At 42.7% G+C, this 19,767-nt stretch overlaps 1 protein-coding gene across 1 annotated transcript in view; it reads left to right on the forward strand.

Moving 5' to 3' along the window:
* The first annotated feature begins 8,585 nt into the window (after nt 1–8,585).
* The window catches only part of TM9SF2 (transmembrane 9 superfamily member 2), a 50,025-nt gene continuing 38,843 nt past the window's right edge, over nt 8,586–19,767 (forward strand). Inside the window, exon 1 of the mRNA XM_068984276.1 lies at nt 8,586–8,888. Coding sequence (XP_068840377.1) covers nt 8,724–8,888 — 165 coding nt within the window. The 5' untranslated portion in view covers nt 8,586–8,723. The remainder of the gene's footprint in view (nt 8,889–19,767) is intronic.

The raw sequence follows: 19,767 nt of genomic DNA on the forward strand, positions 1-19,767 counted from the left end.
ATCTTGTTCACTTTTGAAGAGATTGGCAATCAAGGAGTGACTCAAATACTTACAAATAAATATACATACATCTATACAGATACATAAACACGTATGTACACACATATACACAAACATTTGTATACATATATATTTTCTGTAATCTTACAAAAAAACCCAAACAAACTTTCTGGCCAACCCAATAACTTTATTATGGAAAATGCATGAAAGTCAAGAGAAAGGTACCCTTGGGTATCTCCGGTGTCTGACACCCAACTTCAATGATTACCAACTTTTCACAATAATATTATTCACAGCAGTGACATTAGTCACAAGAATACAAGTACTGTATAACATATATACATATAGGAAAGTGCACAGATCATAAGGTTACAGCTTGATGAACTGTTAGAAAATGACTGCACCCAGGTAGCCAACACTCAGAGTAGGCTATAGAATGTTACCAGCACTGCAGCAGCCTCACCACCTGCCCTGCATATGGCATGCTGGATCTTAGCTCCCCCACCAGGGATTGAACCTTCATCCCCTGCAGTGGAAGCCGCGCCAAGTCTTAACCACTGGACCGCCAGGGAAGTCCCAATCACTACCTTTTTATAGCTCCCTAAAGGTACTCACTACCCTGATTTTGAACATCATAGATTAGTTTTGTCTGTTTTTGAACTTTAGATAAATGGAATCATACAAGTGTTTTCATTGTGTTTCTTTCACTTAATATGTTTGTGGGATGAATACACATTGTTGTCTTTGACAGTGATTTGTCTTCGTTGCTGTATAGTATTCAATAGTAGAACAATATACTAAGGGTGTTATTCCATTCTGCTGTAGATGGACATTAGAATTCTATCTTGGTGAATGTATCTTTTGGTGAATGTAAATAGGCATTTAGATCTAGGGGTGAAATTTCTGGGTTATAAAAATACGTGTGCAAAATAATTTTCCACCAATTTACATACCCACTGGCAATGGATGGGCCTCTCAGTTGTTCCACGGCCCTGTCAATACTTAGTATTGTCAGTTTTTAAATTTTAGCTCTTCTGCTGTGTAACTGTGTCTCATTGAGGTTTTAATATGCAATTTCCTGATGATGAATGAAGTTGAACATGTTTTCATTTTTGTTAACCATTGGCTATTCTTCTGATGTATCTGTTCTATCTCTTGCCCTTTTTTCTACTTAGTTATTTTTTGTAACAGTTAATAAAAGTCCTTGTATCCTGGATATGAACATTCTGTTGGTTATATGCCCAGCAAATATTGCTAAACTGCATTTAAAAGTCCAGATGGGACTTCCCTGGTGGTCTAGTGGCTAAGGCTCTGCTCTCCCACTGCACGGGGCTTGGGTTCGATCCCTGGTTAGGGAACAAGATCCCGCATGCTGCAACTAAGACTTGGCAAAGCCAAAGAAATAAATAAAAGATATAGGATCACAAAATAAAACAAACAAATAGAATACTAACACTGTTCATTACCTCATTTATGAGACAAGGGTGAACTATTTAAAAATCCATAAAAATTACCACAATCTGAATTTGAGGGTTGAAGTATACTTGAGCGACCCAATATTTTTTTGCAGACGTTTCAGGAAAAAGGCAAATATATTTAGTGACACAAAGGAGTGAATGAGCCGTAGTTTATCCAGACAAGATGGCATTATCTTGGTGAAAAAGTGAAAAACAGCCCCTGACAGATTGGGCTGGTAATCACAGCTAGGCTCTGTTGAGTACAAATGATTTCAGAGAACATGGATCTCAGCTAGGCCACTCTGACCATGATCAAGACAAAACAGGGGCCTGTTGTAATTATGTTTAAACAACAGTAAAACCCTGAACATTGTCCAAACCACAAATGACCAGACATCCCCCTGCTCAGGCTGAGAATAGTGCTTGCTGTTTCTTTACCAACTACATAGCTTTAGCCTCAGTCTAGTCTGCCCTTCTTCTAGATAAGACTTAAGATAACCAGTCTTAAGAATTTCTTCTGCTTCCCGGCAGCATCCAACCCAGAGCAAAGCTCCACTTCTTTAAACACTCCTCCAAACCATCCAGCGCACACCCTGAATCCTAAAATTAGTCCCTTTCTAATACCCTAAACCCCATGTTGTATATCCTTCATTTTATCAAGCAGTAAACTCAACAGCCTTCGACTGTGTGGATCACAATAAACTGTGGAAAATTCTGAAAGAGATGGGAATACCAGACCACCTGACCTGCCTCTTGAGAAATCTGTATGCAGGTCAGGAAGCAACAGTTAGAACTGGACATGGAACAACAGACTGCTTCCAAATAGGAAAAGGAGTACATCAAGGCTGTATATTGTCACCCTGCTTATTTAACTTATATGCAGAGTACATCATGAGAAACGCTGGACTTGAAGAAACACAAGCTGGAATCAAGATTGCCAGGAGAAATATCAATAACCTCAGATATGCAGATGACACCACCCTTATGGCAGAAAGTGAAGAGGAACTAAAAAGCCTCTTGATGAAAGTGAAAGAGAAGAGTGAAAAAGTTGGCTTAAAACTCAACATTCAGAAAACGAAGATCATGGCATCCGGTCCCATCACTCCATGGGAAATAGATGGGGAAACAGTGGAAACAGTATCAGATTTTATTTTTTGGGGCTCCAAAATCACTGCAGATGGTGACTGCAGCCATGAAATTAAAAGACGCTTACTCCTTGGAAGAAAAGTTATGACCAACCTAGATAGTATATTCGAAAGCAGAGACATTACTTTGCCGACTAAGGTCTGTCTAGTCAAGGGTATGGTTTTTCCTGTGGTCATGTATGAATGTGAGAGTTGGACTGTGAAGAAGGCTGAGCGCTGAAGAATTGATGCTTTTGAACTGTGATGTTGGAGAAGACTCTTGAGAGTCCCTTGGACTGCAAGGAGATCCAACCAATCCATTCTGAAGGAGATCAACCCTGGGATTTCTTTGGAAGGAATGATGCTAAAGCAGAAACTCCAGTACTTTGGCCACCTCGTGCGAAGACTTGACTCATTGGAAAAGACTCTGATGCTCACAAGGATTGGGGACAGGAGGAGAAGAGGACGACAGAGGATGAGATGGCTGGATGGCATCACGGACTCGATGGACGTGAGTCTGAGTGAACTCCAGGAGATGGTGATGGACAGGGAGGCCTGGTGTGCTGCGATTCATGGGGTCGCAGAGAGTTGGACACGACTAAGTGAATGAACTGAACTGAACTGAACTGAACTGAACTAAACTCAATAGTGACAGACATAGGCCCTGGTGTGTTCCTCCTGGTGGTCTTTGGTTGGAGGGCATTGACACTGGATTCCCCAAGTGGAATAATCCAACAGCCTGAGACTATTTACTTGTCAGGACACTAAAAACAGACTTATCTCTAGGGTGAAATTACATTAGCCACAGACACTGAAATGAAATGATTAATTAATAATTAAAAAAAAAACCAGAGGAGTCAGAAAATGCTCAATTATAGACTAAAAGTAGATTAGTGGTCCCTGAAGCTATATGTGGAAAGAGGGATTAAATGTTAAAGGTCTTCTTGTTTGGGATGATGTTCTAAACCTATATTATGGTGATGATGGCTGATAAATTTGCTAAAACTTATTCATTTGTATACTTAAAGTGAGTGAATTGCATGTAAAAAAATATGCCTCAATAAAGTTAACAACAGTAATTCCAGAGAAGACCAGCTACCTGAATCCAGCAAACATTCTCTCTCTGTAAGCAAACTACAGGACAAGCTACGTTGTAAGCAGAAATGTGGTTGGGACATAAATTCAGAGCAAGTCGAACTGGCTATATGTGATTAGAATACCTCCATTTATATCACAGACACACAACCACTTCAGATGTGGAGTCTTTATACTTCAGTGTTTGCCTCTGCAGCTTTCATTCTTCCAGGTTCTGCCGGCTAAATAATCCTTCTTCTGGTACAATGCCTACTTTTAGCCTACAGATCAAGTTATGTTGTCCTGGGAACCACTTTTCACCTTAAAACTTCAGATATCTTGGCTCTGAACTACCATGAGTTGTGTTTACAGCCTCAGGGTCAATTTTATTTCCAAGTTGCAGTGTTCAGACTGGGAGGGAAGAGGACAATGGGTGACTTTTTGTCCCTATCACAATTTTATATCAGAAACGGAATGGCAATGAGGTGATTTTTATCTTATAAAAAATTTCTACTGGCACACAACGAGCAGGGCACAACTGCCTCTCCTGCAACATGACACCGAAGTAAGGCTGCCAGGTAAAACATACACAAGTCCCATAGAATATCTGGGATGTATACAGACTTGGAAGAAAAGTTATGACCAACCTAGATAGTATATTCAAAAGCAGAGACATTACTTTGCCAACTAAGGTCTGTCTAGTCAAGGCTATGGTTTTTCCTGTGGTCATGTATGAATGTGAGAGTTGGACTGTGAAGAAGGCTGAGCGCTGAAGAATTGATGCTTTTGAACTGTGGTGTTGGAGAAGACTCTTGAGAGTCTCTTGGACTGCAAGAAGATCCAACCAATCCATTCTGAAGGAGATCAGCCCTGGGATTTCTTTGGAAGGACTGATGCTAAAGCTGAAGCTCCAGTACTTTGTCCACCTCATGCAAAGAGTTGACTCATTGGAAAAGACTGATGCTGGGAGGGATTGGGGGCAGGAGGAGAAGGGGACGACAGAGGATGAGGTGGCTGGATGGCGTCACTGTCTCGATGTACGGGAGTCTAAGTGAACTCTGGGAGTTGGCGATGGACAGGGAGGCCTGGCGTGCTGCGATTCATGGGGTCGCGAAGAGTCGGAAACGACTGAGCGACTGAACTGAACTGAACACAGACTTAAAAATTACTCATGGTTCAACTAAGATCCTCTATTTCATTTGCGAGTAGACATAGAAGTCCTGGGAATTGCAGAAAAACATACTGTCCAAATAACTTTGGCAAAAAAATAGTGGAAGAACCAAACTCCAGGCTGTCAAACAGCCTCGCATCGGAGTTGGCAAAAGCTACCTGTACCAGAGTAAAGGACAAAAATCCTAAGTGTTAGAGCCGAGTCAGAAATATTAGTTGTCTTGGGAGGAAGGTGAGGGTCACAGCCAAGGGAAGGATGGAAGGAAAACTTCATTTATCAAGAATTTCTGATCAAGAATTCCCCACTCAGCCTTTCTGCGTGGCAGCGGCCAGAGAACAAGAGCCTGCAAGGAAGGGACTCCACTTTGCGGCCTGGATGACGAACGGGGCGATTTTCCCACACCAGTCCCAAGGCACCTGGCAGGCGCACCTGCGCTAGGTAAACGCGAGAAGCCCGGCCAGACCGGATGCGGAAGTGAGGAGTGAGCTCCGCCCCGCGGCTAAGCCCCGCCCCGCGGTTGAGCAACGCCCCTGCCGCGCCCACCAGGCCAGGCCTCGCGGGGTGACGTGTCTGAACTGTGAAGGCGGAAGCGGGGACGAGGTCGCTCGGGTAGGAGTTGGCGAGGTGCGGCTGGCTGCTGGGCGTGCGCACGCGCAATCCGCGCAGTGGGCGGGCCAGATTGCGTCTGGAGCCCGGAGACCATTGCTATAGAGGTAGGGTTCCCTTTTCCGGGTTTTTGCTAATGCTGAGCTCGGAGGACAGAGGTAGTAATGTGGGTAGGGAGGCAAGAAGACACGCCTTAGACACCCCCACTCCTGCGGGCTGGGTCTCCAGTAGCCATTTGACGGCGAGCCGTCAGCCGGTCCCCTTTCTTTCCTCTGTGAATGGAGGAGGATAAACGCGTGTGGGAAACGTCAGGTTTATGTCAGCGCTGAAAGTCTGTTGTTTTTCAGTGGCTCAAAAAGTCGTGTCCGACTTTTTGCTATCCCATGGACTGCAGCATGCCAGTGTTCCCTGTCCTTCACCATCTCCCCGAGCTTGCTCAAACTTGTGTCCATTGAATCGGTGATGCCATCCAACCATCTCATCCTCTGTCTTCCCCTTCTGCCTTCAATCTTTCCCAGCAGCAAGGTCTTTTCCAGTGAGTTGGCTGATCGCATCAGGTGGTGAAAGTCTGTGACTGTCAATTCAGATCTACAATTGATGTGGTCTGGCTAGTACCAATTCCAGTCGAGTTCTCCTGTTACTAGCTCCTCCCTCGTGTTCTAGACGCTACTGTAAGTTCCCGGGGTGTAAGCTAATGGGGGTGAGGGGTGGGGAATGAGGCAGTCCACAAATAACCACGTTAATGCCAGGTAGCGAAAAGTGTTTTGGAGTGTCAGAGTTAAGCAGAAGAGTGGAATTGAGTGATTTAAAGATTTTATGAGGTCGCTATTGTCAAGAGTGGACTCTGAGAGGCTACTGCAGGAAGTATTAGTCCGAGAGAACTGAGATTTTAGCTTGGTCTAGAGTGTAGCTGTGGATTTGGAAAGTATTGAAAGGATTTCGTGTACTTCAGCGGCCCAGCGAACACAACTTGTTGAAGGATGTATGTGGTGAATGACGGAAGAAGAAATTTAGGTTATCTTCTAGGTTTGGGGCTTGAGAAGCAGGTGATATGTAAAACAGGAGGAAAAGGTTGGGATGGGGCCAGTGAAATAGTGAAGATAAGTATTTAGTGGCACCGGATAAACAGAAGATAGTGGACAATAAATGTTCATTTTTCTACCCCTTTCTAAATGTAGAGAACATTTGCTTTCTCTTAGTATATTGTAAATCTCTATGACTTCAAGTATGGAAGTCTTTTCACCAGCCCAAATAAGTTCAACAAATATGTCAACTGATTTGCTCCAGGGAGAAGCGACCTAGACAGGATCCCACCGCTCAAGACACCTCAGCCTTCTACTCACCTCCTCCCCCAACCCCAGCTTTCCTTATAAAAATGGCTCCCTTTTCTCTTTCCTCTGCCCTGTGCTTAAGGTATATTCCTGCCCTCTCTCCCATCCTCCCTTAATCTTCTCAACCATCTAAAGAAGATGGACGTTTTCTCTCTACTTCCCAGTTCTCCCTATTACCTGGAATTTGATAAATTAATTTGCTCAAGGTGCACGTAACTGGATAGTAGTGTCCCAAAGCTGCAGTTCATTCTTCCATTGTTCCAGTTATCCCCACAGAATATAGATCAGTGGTTCTTAGCCTTTTGCTGGGTCACAGATTCCTTTGAAAATTTAATAAATGTTATAAAATTTCCAGGGGGGAAACGTGCAGATACTCACAAGAATTTAGATAGGGTTGCACGGGGCTCCACACTTTTATGAATTATCCCTCTTAGCAAACTTGCCCATTCTTGAATTCTGAGCTGGGGGTACGTCTGGGTTATAATTCCTTGCTATGTTGTCTAAATAGATGCCTTCTTCTGCAGATTTGATTGAAAGTTAAACATCAGAGGAATGGACTTCATAAACAAAAACTGTGGCCCCCAGTTCTACAAGAATCAAGCCATTTGCTACTGCAGTCACCCAACAACAGTGCACCCTGAGGGGAATTCAGGATGGAGAAAAAACAATATGCTGTGCTTTGGAGCCTGGCCCTGGATAGTTAGGATGCATATCTAAGGAATAATTTCACTGAACTCAGATGCTTGCATCCGCTCATACACAGAGATGTCTGTTCTTTGTGATTAGCAGTAACCTTTTGATATTGGCCTAGCTATTTTGTTCCAGCCAAAAAACTCATATACATCCTGTCTCCTCCCTTACCTCCTGAGACCGGTTCTTCAGAGCTATCTGAGAGGGGGTTTTTCTATGCTATATTCCTCAGTAAGGTCCTTGAATAAAACTTAAAACTTCCATGTTGGTGTTTTCCTCACCAAAAGCGTTTCTCCTGGAACAGTGTACCACACAAACACACACATGTACGTCGTACACCACTAGCACAGAAAGCGCATCAGTTCAATAGGAAAAGTGACAGAAATTTGCTCAAGTATGATCATACCAGATTTCTATTTTGCACGAACTACATTTCTCACTGGGCTCAAAGGTATGGCCATGTCTTACTTTGTAAAGAAATGTCAACCTTATGTTCCCCTACTTGCCTAGTCCCATTTTCCTCCCCACCTCATTTCCACTCACCCTTAAAGGGAGTCTTATCTAGTCTATGCAAACACTATGCAAAAAAACAAACCGTCCCACGCAAGGAGCCACCGCATCCAATGCTGGGAACCGGACCCTGCAAACACCTCTGAGTAGCTACTTGAAGATGGGGGGCTGGTTTCTCCCCTCTTTTCTTCCTTATCCTGCACCTAACCGTCTCCCAAACTTCTTCCCTCCGCCAACTCAGCCTTCATCAGCAAGTACTTTGTGTAATATTACAAGTCCGTAATGGGGGTTGGTGTGCCTCAGGCACTGAGGCGAGGAAACAGTGGGAAAATGCGGCAAGGCAGCAAGCCTGGGGCGCCAGTCGAGAGAGACACGCTCCCCGACGCCCCAAGGGGGCTACAGATCGGAATTTGGAATCGGAATGCGGACGCTGGAACATCTCTCGTAGCAACCTCCTTAGCTGGCCCGCCGAAAACATGGAAAGTGGATTTCCTCGCCGCTCCCTCCCGGAAACTCCCCGGGGCGCTCGCGGCCACTCGCACGGAGCATGTGCGGGCGGCCTCGCGCATGCGCCGTAGAGGTCCGGGTCGGTTTCTGTTGCGGAACCCGCGGCGTCTCCTAGCGCCACCGGAACTCTCCGTCGCGGGGCCGGCCTCCTTCAGCTCGGGCGGCCTGCTCGTCGTCTCCGAGCCTCCCCCCCGTCCCTCCTTCCCTGTCTTCCGCCCCGCGGCTCGGCCGCCCTTTCCCCGAGACAGCCGTCATGAGCGCCAGGCTGCCGGCGCCGTGTCCCCCTCGGTGGTGGTTGCTGCTGTCGCTGCTTCTGCTGGGGGCGGCCCCGGGCCCGCGTCGGGGCGCCGCTTTCTACCTGCCTGGCCTGGCGCCCGTCAACTTCTGCGAGGACGAGAAGAAGAGCGACGAGTGCAAGGTGGGCGCGGCCCGGCGGACAACACCCGCCTCACCCTGCCCTGGGGGGAGCCGGGGTCGGAGGGGAAGGGGGCGTAGCCGCCGTGGGCCCGGGGTTGCGGTCGGGGTCCCCCGCTCAGCAGTGCGGGGCCGTGGGTCGGGGGCGGGTCCGGAAGGGCCTCGGTGAGCGGCGGGGGTGGGTTGTGGAGGATTCGGTGGGCCTCGGCGCGTCTCAGGTCCGGCGGGACCGGGTTGAGCGAGCAGGTGTGTGTGAGTGAGTGAGTGAACCGGGGACGGTGTGCTGCGCGCGGCGGAGAGCTGCGTGCGGGTCGGCGAGCGCTCCACGGGTAAGAGGGTGTGTTCGCGCCGAGGAAGGGGCCCCCGCTAGGTCTTGCAGGAACTCTTTCATCTCCTGCCTTCCTAAATTTTCTACTTTTCTGGAACCCTGGTCGGTTATGAGGTCTTGTGCTTTCTAGGACTTGGGGGTGGGGTGTAAATTTTTAACCTCACGATTAGGAGTCGCTTCCTTATTTGTGGAGTTTTTACACCCAGAACCGTGTGAATTGCATTTAATAAAGAGTTGCTGTGATGGCTGAGACCGTTCACGTCTTAACCTTTTAAGTGTAAAAAAAAAAGTTTTTAGTATGCAAAAAAAAAAATATATATATATATGTAAGATCCCACTGTTCAGTTCTCTAAGACGGTTTTGAACACTTTAAAGGAGCCGGCGACAGGAGAAGGCGACGTTTTCTTAGGGCAGAGCTTGAAAACTTTGTGGTCTCTTAACGACCTTAAACCCAAGGCTTTCAGTTTAACTCTTTTACAAAAAGAGACATAAGTAACCTGCTTTTCGGCGTAGGGCAGGACAGTATACCTACGCAATTATTTTAGATGGCTAAAACTGACCCTTTGGGGCGCGAGAAAAGTCTTTGAAACCGTTAATAATTTTAACAATTCAAATAGTCGTTCAGCAGACTTTTACAATCTATAAATAGGTTTATTTACTAAGTTTAAATTTTTTAAGCTGGTGTTAATTTTATTGCTACTAGCTTTACTATAGTTGTGAATTTTGAGCTTATTTTAGGGCACTAAAGCTGTTAAATTTTTCATGGCATTTTACAGTTTCTGTTTAAAAAACTGGATCTCTAAAAATATCTAAAGATCTTTAAATTTCACACAGGTTAACAGCGCTTCAGTACTGTAACTCTGGTACCTTGCAGTGCAAGACGCTTTCACTCTGAGAGTTCTGACTGAAAAACAAAACAAAACAAAACAAAACAAAACAAAACAGTGCTTCCAAGTGGAAGAGAGAGCTAGTCTCACAAGCACACTGGTTTTTCCGTTAAATATTGTAGTAACCAGCCTTTAAAACTTGTTTGGTCTTTAAACTTAACAGCAATTGTGTATTGTATAACTAGTGCCTGTAGAGACAAAAATATACCTGCCTCCTAGGAAACTCAAAGGTCATAAATTTATGACATTATCAGAATGTGATGTTATAAAAGATGTATGTCCAAAGTGCTCTGAAGCACAAAGGAGGAAACATCTGTGGATTGGAGTCTTCAGGGAAAGCTGCAGTGAGGAAGTGACATTTGAGATGGACTTCAAACATGAGTATGAGTGAAATTTACAGGTGTTCTTCTGGTTAGGTAATTTTGTTTCCTCAACAGGTCCTTTTAGGTAGCTACTTTAAAAATTTTTAAAATAGTAAACTCTTGATTAATTTCAGGGAGTCCTTTTGGCCTTTTCATTCTCACAGATGCAGGAATAAAACAGGCAAGACAGATCATGTTTGATTTCTGAGATGTTTGGATTTCTTCTGTGTGGCCAGCTGCATTCACATCTTGTTCAGTGGTAGCAAATCTCAGACCAGTACAAAGATGTACTTGTAGCACTTTTTCCCTAAAATTTGACTAATTGGTTTAGGGAATTTAAAGTATACTTTAACATTTCTTCTCTTTGCCTCTCAAAGGAGAAAAACAATAAACAGTCTAAACTTTCTTTACATCAATCAGGGAATTAATAATTTTTTCTCATCATTCCACGTTTGTTAAGGAAGACAGTCTTCTGTACACTGTCAGAAAAATGGAAAAACACTTATTTTTAAAATTGGAACTGGAATTGTGACATGGGAATAATTATAAATGATTATTTATAATAATTTATACATACATTGAAATATATTAAAATTATAAATACTATAATAATTATTATAAATGATTATTTCCTGAAGATACTTTTCAGTTCAGTCGCTTAGTCGTGTCCGAGTCTTTGCAACCCCATGAACCGCAGCACTCCATGCCTCCCTGTCTATCACCAACTCCCAGTCTACCCAAACCCATGTACATTGAGTCGGTGATGCCATCCAACCATCTCATCCTCTGTTGTCCCCTTCTCCTCTTGCCCTCAATCTTTCCCAGCATCAGGGTCTTTTCAAATGAGTCAGCTCTTCACATGAGGTGGCCAAAGTATTGGAGTTTCAGCTTCAAAATCAGTCCTACCAATGAACACCCAGGACTGATCTCCTTTAGGATGGACTGGTTGGATGTCCTTGCAGTCCAAGGGACTCACAAGAGTCTTCTCCAACAGCACAGTTGAAAAGCATCAATTCTTTGGCACTCAGCTTTCTTTATAGTCCAACTCTCACATCCATACATGACTACTGGAAAAACCATAGTGTTGACTAGATGGACCTTTGTTGACAAAGTAATGTCTCTGCTTTTTAATATGCTGTCTAGGTTGGTCATAGCTTTGCTTCCAAGAAGTAAGCATCTTGTAATTTGATGGCTGCAATCACTATCTGCAGTGATTTTAGGTTAGGAAATCAGGAGTTGGATTAACTGGGCAGGTCATTGATAACCATTTCCATCAGTTTTTTTTTTCCATCTGTAAAATAGAGATTATCATATTTGCCTGTTAATATGGTGTTGGTTGTTTAGTTCCACCTAAGTTGTGTCCCAACTCTCTGCCCATGGGATTTCCCAGGCAAGAATCCTGGAGTGGATTGCCATTTTCTTCTCCAGGGAATCTTCCTGACCCAGGGATCGAACCTGGGTCTCCTGCATTGCAGACAGATTCTTTACCGGCTGAGCCAATACATGCTGCTTATAATGTATTCCCCTTGAAGGATATTTTTCCTTCACTAGAGAGAAAGTACAGTATTTATCATTGTTGCAGTATTATACAATATTCATAGGTGTAGGGATGAATCAAGTTTATCTTCAGGGTAAGTGTAATTTATGGAGTATAATCTTTACATATCCTGTGAAGTCCATGTCCTGTATCTAGCTCACTATGTATACTGAGAGACAGTCTAAAGAACCCTGAGGATTCAGTTATTTTCTCCTCTCAAAATTATTTTATGTTCAGTTTACTGTCATAGAATCAGGAATCCTGTGACCATCAGATCCTATTCATGTTCTTCTAGCTTCTGGTCTATGATCTTCATTTGCCTTTTTAAATAGTGTGACTGTATTCTGTGGCTTTTTGTGTGTGTGTGTGTGATTTTTTTTTTTTAACTTGCTATCATTACATATACATTTGAGCATTAACATAGTGTACATTTTCATGAGGTTTTTATTAAATATATCGTATTTCATTGTGTTAGTATACTGTGGTTTATTTCTTGCTTACAGGGCATTTAGATTGGTCCTGATTTTTCTCTACTATAAATAACATTGCTAGGATGTATTTAGCAGGAATTACTTGTGTATTCACAAATTATACTTGGTCAAAGGGAAGAAACAATTTTATAGCCCTATTGAATATCACCAGGTTTTCTCCGAGAAAGATAGATTTGGTTTACAGTGCCTGTGTGCATGCTAGGTTGCTTAGTGTCCTACGATCTGACCCCATGGGCTCTGTCCTTGGGATTCTCCCGGCAGTCATACTGCAGTGGTTGCCACGCCCTCCTCCAGGGGATCTTCCTGACCCAGGATTCAAACCTGCGTCTCTGTCTCCCGCATTGGTGGGCGGGCAGTTTACCACTAGCACCACCTGGGAAGACTGTCACGAGCTAAATGACTCCCTCTGTCTCTGCATTTTATAGTTTTTATTTATAAGTTTAATAGCTTTGTCATGGTACCCAAAACTTTTTTTTAGTGCTGCATTACTTTTGCTGCTATTGAGGTTTCTCTTTTAATTTTTTTCTCTTATTTTGTTAGTTTTTGAAGCCACAGTATTAAACAATTAAACCATGGTATTCCTTTCCTCTAGCATTTTACTTTCTTAAACTCCGGGGATAATATGTTGACTACAGTAAGTAGAATAAGCCCTGGTCAAGAGTGAATAAATAGATCTTCACAGGGTAAAATGTGCAGTTAGCTTTTGACTGAGTCTTAAGTGTACTGAGTGGCATTCTAATGGCTAATAGCTGAAGATTAGTGAGCAGTTCACCCTTGCTGCTTTTAACTTTCAAGCAATTATTTAATGGCTTGTGATGTTCTTAGATGAAAGATTAAGATTTTCTTTCCTGTCTAGTAAGGGGAAATGACCAAATGTCCCCCCTAGTGGTTAAGAAAAAAAGTTTAAGTTGAATTAGTTTAACAACTTTTTTAATTAAAATAAAAATCAGAACCTCACTTTTAAATTTCTTTTCTTGGTAGTTATTTTTATAAGCTTTTAATAAATTCTGTGTCTTATTTTGGGAGCAGTTGAATTTTATTGTAGAATTAGTCAAATTTAAGAAAACAGTTCTAAATGTTGTAATGAACAGATACAAAAATGAACATTCATTTACGTGTTTTAACTTGACCATAGAGACAGTTTGGAGATTTTGAAATATTTAAAGAAAAAATATTATTTACACGTGTGTGTGCATGCTCAGTCACTTCATTCGAGTCCAACTCTTTGGACCTTATTGACTGTAGCCCGCCAGGCTATTTTGTCCATGGAATTCTCCAGGCAAGAATGCTGGAGTGGGTAGCCATTCTCTTCTCCAGCAGATCTTTCCAACCCAGGGATCAAACCCGCGTCTCCATTGCAGGCAGATTCTTTACTGTCTAAGCCATGAGGGAAACTCCTTTTTTTTTTTTTTCTTTTTGCATGGAATTATTTTAAAGCTGTGGTTGTTCATTATAGTGGATGTGAGAGCTAGGATTAGGAAAGCAGACATGATTGATATAGATGAAATACGGTCCTAACTGTCTCTGGTCTCCATAGAAGGAAGCCCTGCAAGAGGTGTGTTCTTGAACATCTGAAAACCGCAGCCATGTGCTGCACATGCAGACACACCTAAGTTCTAGAAACTGGTCTGTGCTCTTTGGGCCTCGGAGCCCAGTTCTGGAAACCCCTGCTTGGACTCTAGCTTGCGGTTTGCTGTCACCAGGCCCTCTTAGTCAGTGTTGAACTGTAGTTAATTGTAGCTCCCACGTATCTGCGCTCTATGAGGCCGTTCTTTGTTGCCATGAAAATTGACTAAGTATCTATGAAAAGCTTTGCGGGAAACTGGTGAATGTATTTTTCTCTAAGAGAGTCCTTCTTACTCTCACCTTTCATTCCTATTTAGTGCCCTTTGCTAATAACAGTGATAGAGACTGCGGTTTGTATACTTTGTGTGTGCCAGGTATGTATTAACCTTAGTTGATCCTCAGAACAGTCCTGTGGCTTTTAGATGGGGACCCTGAAGGCTGGGTAGGATGCAGTGCCCTCTAGTCAGGACGAATCGAAGCTGCGGCTCCAGGAGTGTGTGAGTCCGCAGCCTGGGCTCTTCACGTTGGAATCCTGCTGGGTCTGCCGCCGAGCAGGTACCTCTTCTGCTGCCTCACCCTGCAGGTGCCCAGCTGCTGGTAATCCTGGACTTGCACAGTTGCTGCGCATACAACAAAAAGCTCTTTACCTAGGTAATCAGTTTTTAACCAGTCACATTTTATGTCTGTTCCTTCCTTTGATACAGTCTAAGGTTGAAATTTTTGTTTTTTGATGGGGGAGTGGAGGAAGAACCTTAGGATCTAGGAGAGCAGCTTCTGGGCCCTGTTGGTGAGGTAACTCAGAAGTTGTGAATTCCAGCACGTCTGTTGGGATTTTTAAATTACATCCTAGTTAAGGTTTTCCTTCTGTAGACATTTTCCTACTGTGAACTTCTCCAGTATTAACATAGTTGAACCTTCCATAGTTTTCCTTTCCTATGGCTATACTTTGGCTTTCCCCACTCAGCAGGTAAAGAACCCACCTGCCGATGCAGGAGATGCAAGAGACAGGAGATCAATCCCTGGGTCAGGAAGATCCCCTGGCGAAGGAAATGGCAACCCACTCCAGTATTCTTGCCTGGGAAATCCCATGGACAGAGGAGCCTGGCAGGCTATAGTCCATGGGGTCACAAGAGTCAGACATGACTTAGTGGGCGTGCACACACACCTTGGTATCTCAGATCTTTTTGTGACTAGTCACTTATATTGATCATTGTACAAAGTGACCTTTTTTTTGGCTATGCTGAGTCTTCATTGCTGCGTCCAGGCTTTCTCTAGTGTGGTGAGCAGGACCTGCTCTCTGTAAACTGTGGCGCATGGGCTTCTCATTGCCACGGCTTCTCTTGCGGAGCACAGGCTTTAGGGCGAAGCGGGCCCGGTAGTTGTGTCACACAGGCTTCGTTGCGCCATGGCATGTGGAATCTTCCCGGACCAGGGATCGAACCTGTGTCCCCTGCATTGGCAGGCAGATTCTTAACCACTGGACCACCAGGGAAGTCCCCAAAGTCAGATTTCTTCCCTGAGATTTCTCTCTACCTTGAAAAACAATAGTAGGTGTAAGATGAGGCATATGTGAGTGCAGTTGTAAAAGCAGAATCAAAACAAAGGAACAAGGAAATGGGAAATGCGGTCCTACAGCAAGCTGTGCCTTGAAGCCATAAAGTAGGGTGTAGTTGTGACCAAGGAGAAGGAAATGGCAGCCCACTCCCGTGTTCTTGCCTAGAGAATCCCGTGGACAGAGGAGCCACGGGGTTCTCTAGGTGGGCTGCCGTTTATGGGGTCGCACAGAGTTGGACACGACTGAAGCGGCTTAGCAGCAGCAGTTGTGACCAAAGTTGGGGTCAGAGGTGGAATGGGCAGATGGGGACTAGAAATAAAATTGTACATTTGGGAGGAGGAGGATTTAGAAGGGAGATGATAGAACTCTTTATAAAAATATTTTCATAAAAGATTTTTTAGGGTGATATTGTAATCAGTCTTGCTTTGGATTTACGGTCTTGCTTAGGATTACTCTGTACCTTTCTTATGTTGTCACAACTTTTCATGCTTGTAATAACTCATCTTGGGACAGTCTGAAAGTGGGGATGTTGAAAGTAACCTTAAGACTCTTCAGAGTCATGTCAGATTTTGGAGTTGGCGATCTTAATAAGGCAAATTTCCAGATGGAGATGCATTTAATTAATGTATGGATGCAAAATAAAGATGTTTAGAATGAAAAATGACCTTAAAGTTAATCAAGTACTGCTCTCTTATAGTGATTGCCATTTTAATAAAAAAGCAAACTAAATCCCACAGATTTAGAAAACTAAGTCTACCCAGTAGCTACCCCAGAATACATAAATAGCTTTGTCACTTTTTTCTTTTACTTTCTTCAATGAATGCCCTCTCTCCCCCACCTGGATTATAAATTCTTTAAAAGACAAAGCATTCATGCATTTTATATTATTATAGCATTCACAGTGTCTAATACAGGACATTATGGGCTTTGAATAAATGTGTTGATTGAATGAATTTCTCATGGTTTTTCAGGATTTGTCGTTGTAAGTGTTCTTAGGTTTTCACCTACATTGCAAATTTTAGTATTTCCCCCTATTTATTACTTCTTTTGAAGTCATCTTTCCTGCTTCTGACATGTTTCCACACTAAATTTTACTCTTTCATCTCTATTTTTTATTGCTTTCATTTGGCTTCTGTCACTTCATAATATGACTGAAGTCCACTCTTATCTTTAAAGCCTTTTCTTTTTCCAACTTTTAACTGCAGAAATTTTCAAAATTCAAAAGAGTTAAAAGAATAATGATCAGTATATCCACTGCTTAGCCCTCTAGAACCAACGTTTGTTTAAATTTTCTTCTGTTTGTTTTATCTGTGTGTGCACTTAACATTTTTTAGAGACAAATGTCATGTTTGTAGCGTACTTTTGCCCTTCATGAAACCACATACACTCACTGGCAGTCTTACTTCCTTTCTCGTTTCTTGCGATTTTTAACATTTATCCTACTGTCGTATTATGAAGATTTAGTAATACTATTTTTATGATACTTATAATACTTTTGAGATTCCTTGTTTGATTGTAACAGTCAGTATTTAAAATAGTGTTATAAATGTAGCATATTTACAAATATATTGCAAGTTGCTATATTCTGTGTGAAAAGATATCATTCATTTTAATATACAATTCTTATTGTGCTTTATTTTTTTTTAATTAAAAAAATATTCTTTTGTCATGCCCAGAACATGTGGGATCTTAATTCCTCCACCAGGCATCGAACTCTCACCCCCTGCCGTGGTCTTAACCACTGGGCTACAAGGGAAGTTCCCTTAGTATGTTTTAAATGAGATGTCTTAAAATTTCAAAATCTAACAACATAAAAAAGGTAGAATGAATGAAAGTGCTACAAAAATAGCCAAGACGAACTGAATATCCAAGATGTGTTTTGATTAGTTCACCAAATGACAGGGAAAGTTCCATAATTTAGTGGTGATATCAATGATGGACCAACTTTCCTATAAAAATAATTGTGGAAAAGTGTCAGAAGGAGAGAAGTAAAGGACTGAGAGCAACAGAAATTAAAAGTGGTAGCAGCAGTTCAGTTTACTTGCTTTTCTGAGCCAGCAGTCCAGGTTTTGAACTGTTTTCTTTGTCTTAAAGTAGAGCAAGTAATCCCTAGGTCATAAGGTTATTATGAGAGTTGTGCTTGATAATTATTACCTTCCCTTTACCTAGACTAATAGCCAAGAGGGGAGTAATGAATAGGCATAAACAGTAAATGAGAAGCCTCTGTCCTTAGTATCCTTTAATGAGAGGGAGATGGGACAGCCTCTCCCAGAAACCCTCAAGGTTATCCTGATAGGTATTCAGATTGAAGAAGGTCCAGTTTCTCTTAAACAATAGATAGTAATAGCTATCTTTAGCTTACAGTTAAGCATTTATTGTTATAGTTTAGTCACTAAGTCGTGTCCAACTCTTTTGTGACCCCACGGACTCTAGCCTACTGTCCATGGGATTTCCCAGGTAAGAATACTGGGGTGGGTTGTCATTCCCTTCTCGAGGGGATCTTCCTCACCCAGGGATTGAACCCCTATCTCCTGAATTGGCTGGCAAGTTCTTTGCTGCTGAGCCACCAGGGCCCCCAGTTAGACATTTAACTTATTAGTTACTGTGTGACAACTATGAACCTGTATTGTGTTCTTTTTTATTATTACATCATTCATTCTTCACATTCAGAATTACTTGCCCCATGAGCACATGTGTATTAACAGTAGACCTAGGATTTGAAATGAATCCAGAAGTCTAACTCTGTTCTTCCTCCAAACTGAAGTTTTGTTCTCTGTTTGTATGTTGTGTGTTAGTTTTTGTTTTTAGATGAAAGATTTGTGGGGAGGATTTTTTTTTTTTGGCTGTTTTGGAAAATCTTGTGGACAGCCCTCCACAAATTGTAGACATCCTTATAAATCACAAACCAAAAATGAAGTATGTTTCTTAGGTGATGTTAACATTTTTGTTATTAGGAGTAGAATTTGAAGCTACTTTACCAGATCAGGAGAAGCTGATAGGTAAATTTAATGGGATGTTGATACTAGACAAAATGCCGAGTATGAGATGGATAAAAACTAGTAATGTACAACTAAGAAAATAGTGAGGGGGAGAGTGTGTGAGTCTTTGGGCTCTAGCCTGAAATGGAGTAAGTGTGGTAATAATCAGTTTAATTGATGCTAAATTTTATAAACAGAAGACTGGCAGGATGTCTAGAAGAGAAATTTTTCTGGCTTCTGGAGTTTGATTCAGAGACTTAAAGTAGACTTAGAGGAAGCCAATGAATTTGATTTCTAAAGTTGTGACAAAGTAGTTTTTATTAAAGGTTAAACTGGAATTTAAAGTGTTGTGGGTTTCCTAAAGGTGAGTTAAGTAGGGAGTAAACCATCAGTTCAGTTCAGTTCACTCAGTTGTATCCGATTCTTTGCAACCCCATGGACTGCAGTACGCCAGGTCTTCCTGTCCGTCACCAACTCCCGGAGTGAACTCAAACTTATGTCCATTGAGTCAGTAATGCCATCCAGCCATCTTATCCTCTGTCATCCCCTTCTCCTTCCACCTTTGATCTTTCCCTGCTGCTGCTGCTGCTAAGTCGCTTCAGTCGTGACCGACTCTGTGCAGCCCCATAGATGGCAGCCCACCAGGCTCCTCCGTCCCTGGGATTCTCTAGGCAAGAACACTGGAGTGGGTTGCCATTTCCTTCTCCAATGCGTGAAGTTGCTCAGTCGTGTCCAACTCTTAGCAACCCCATGGACTGCAGCCCACCAGGCTCCTCCATCCATGGGATTTTCCAGGCAAGAGTACTGGAGTGGGTTGCCATTGCGATCTTTCCCAGTATCAGTCTTTTCAAATGAGTCAGTTCTTCAAATCAGGTGGCCAGAGTATTGGAGTTTCAGCTTCAGCATCAGTCCTTCCAATGAATATTCAGGACTGATTTCCTTTAGGATAGACTGGTTGGATCTCCTTGCAGTCCAAGGGACTCACAAGAGTCTTCTCCAACAGCACAGTTCAAAAGCATCAATTCTTTGGTGCTCAGCTTTCTTTATAGTCCAACTCTCACATCTGTACATGACTACTGGAAAAACCATAGCCTTGACTAGATGGACCTTAGTCAGCAAAGTAATGTCTCTGCTTTTTAATATGCTGTCTAGGTTGGTCATAACTTTCCTTTCAAGGAG

This window comes from Capricornis sumatraensis, chromosome 12, assembly GCF_032405125.1.
Source record: "Capricornis sumatraensis isolate serow.1 chromosome 12, serow.2, whole genome shotgun sequence".
In the NCBI taxonomy this organism is placed as follows: Eukaryota; Metazoa; Chordata; class Mammalia; order Artiodactyla; family Bovidae; genus Capricornis; species Capricornis sumatraensis.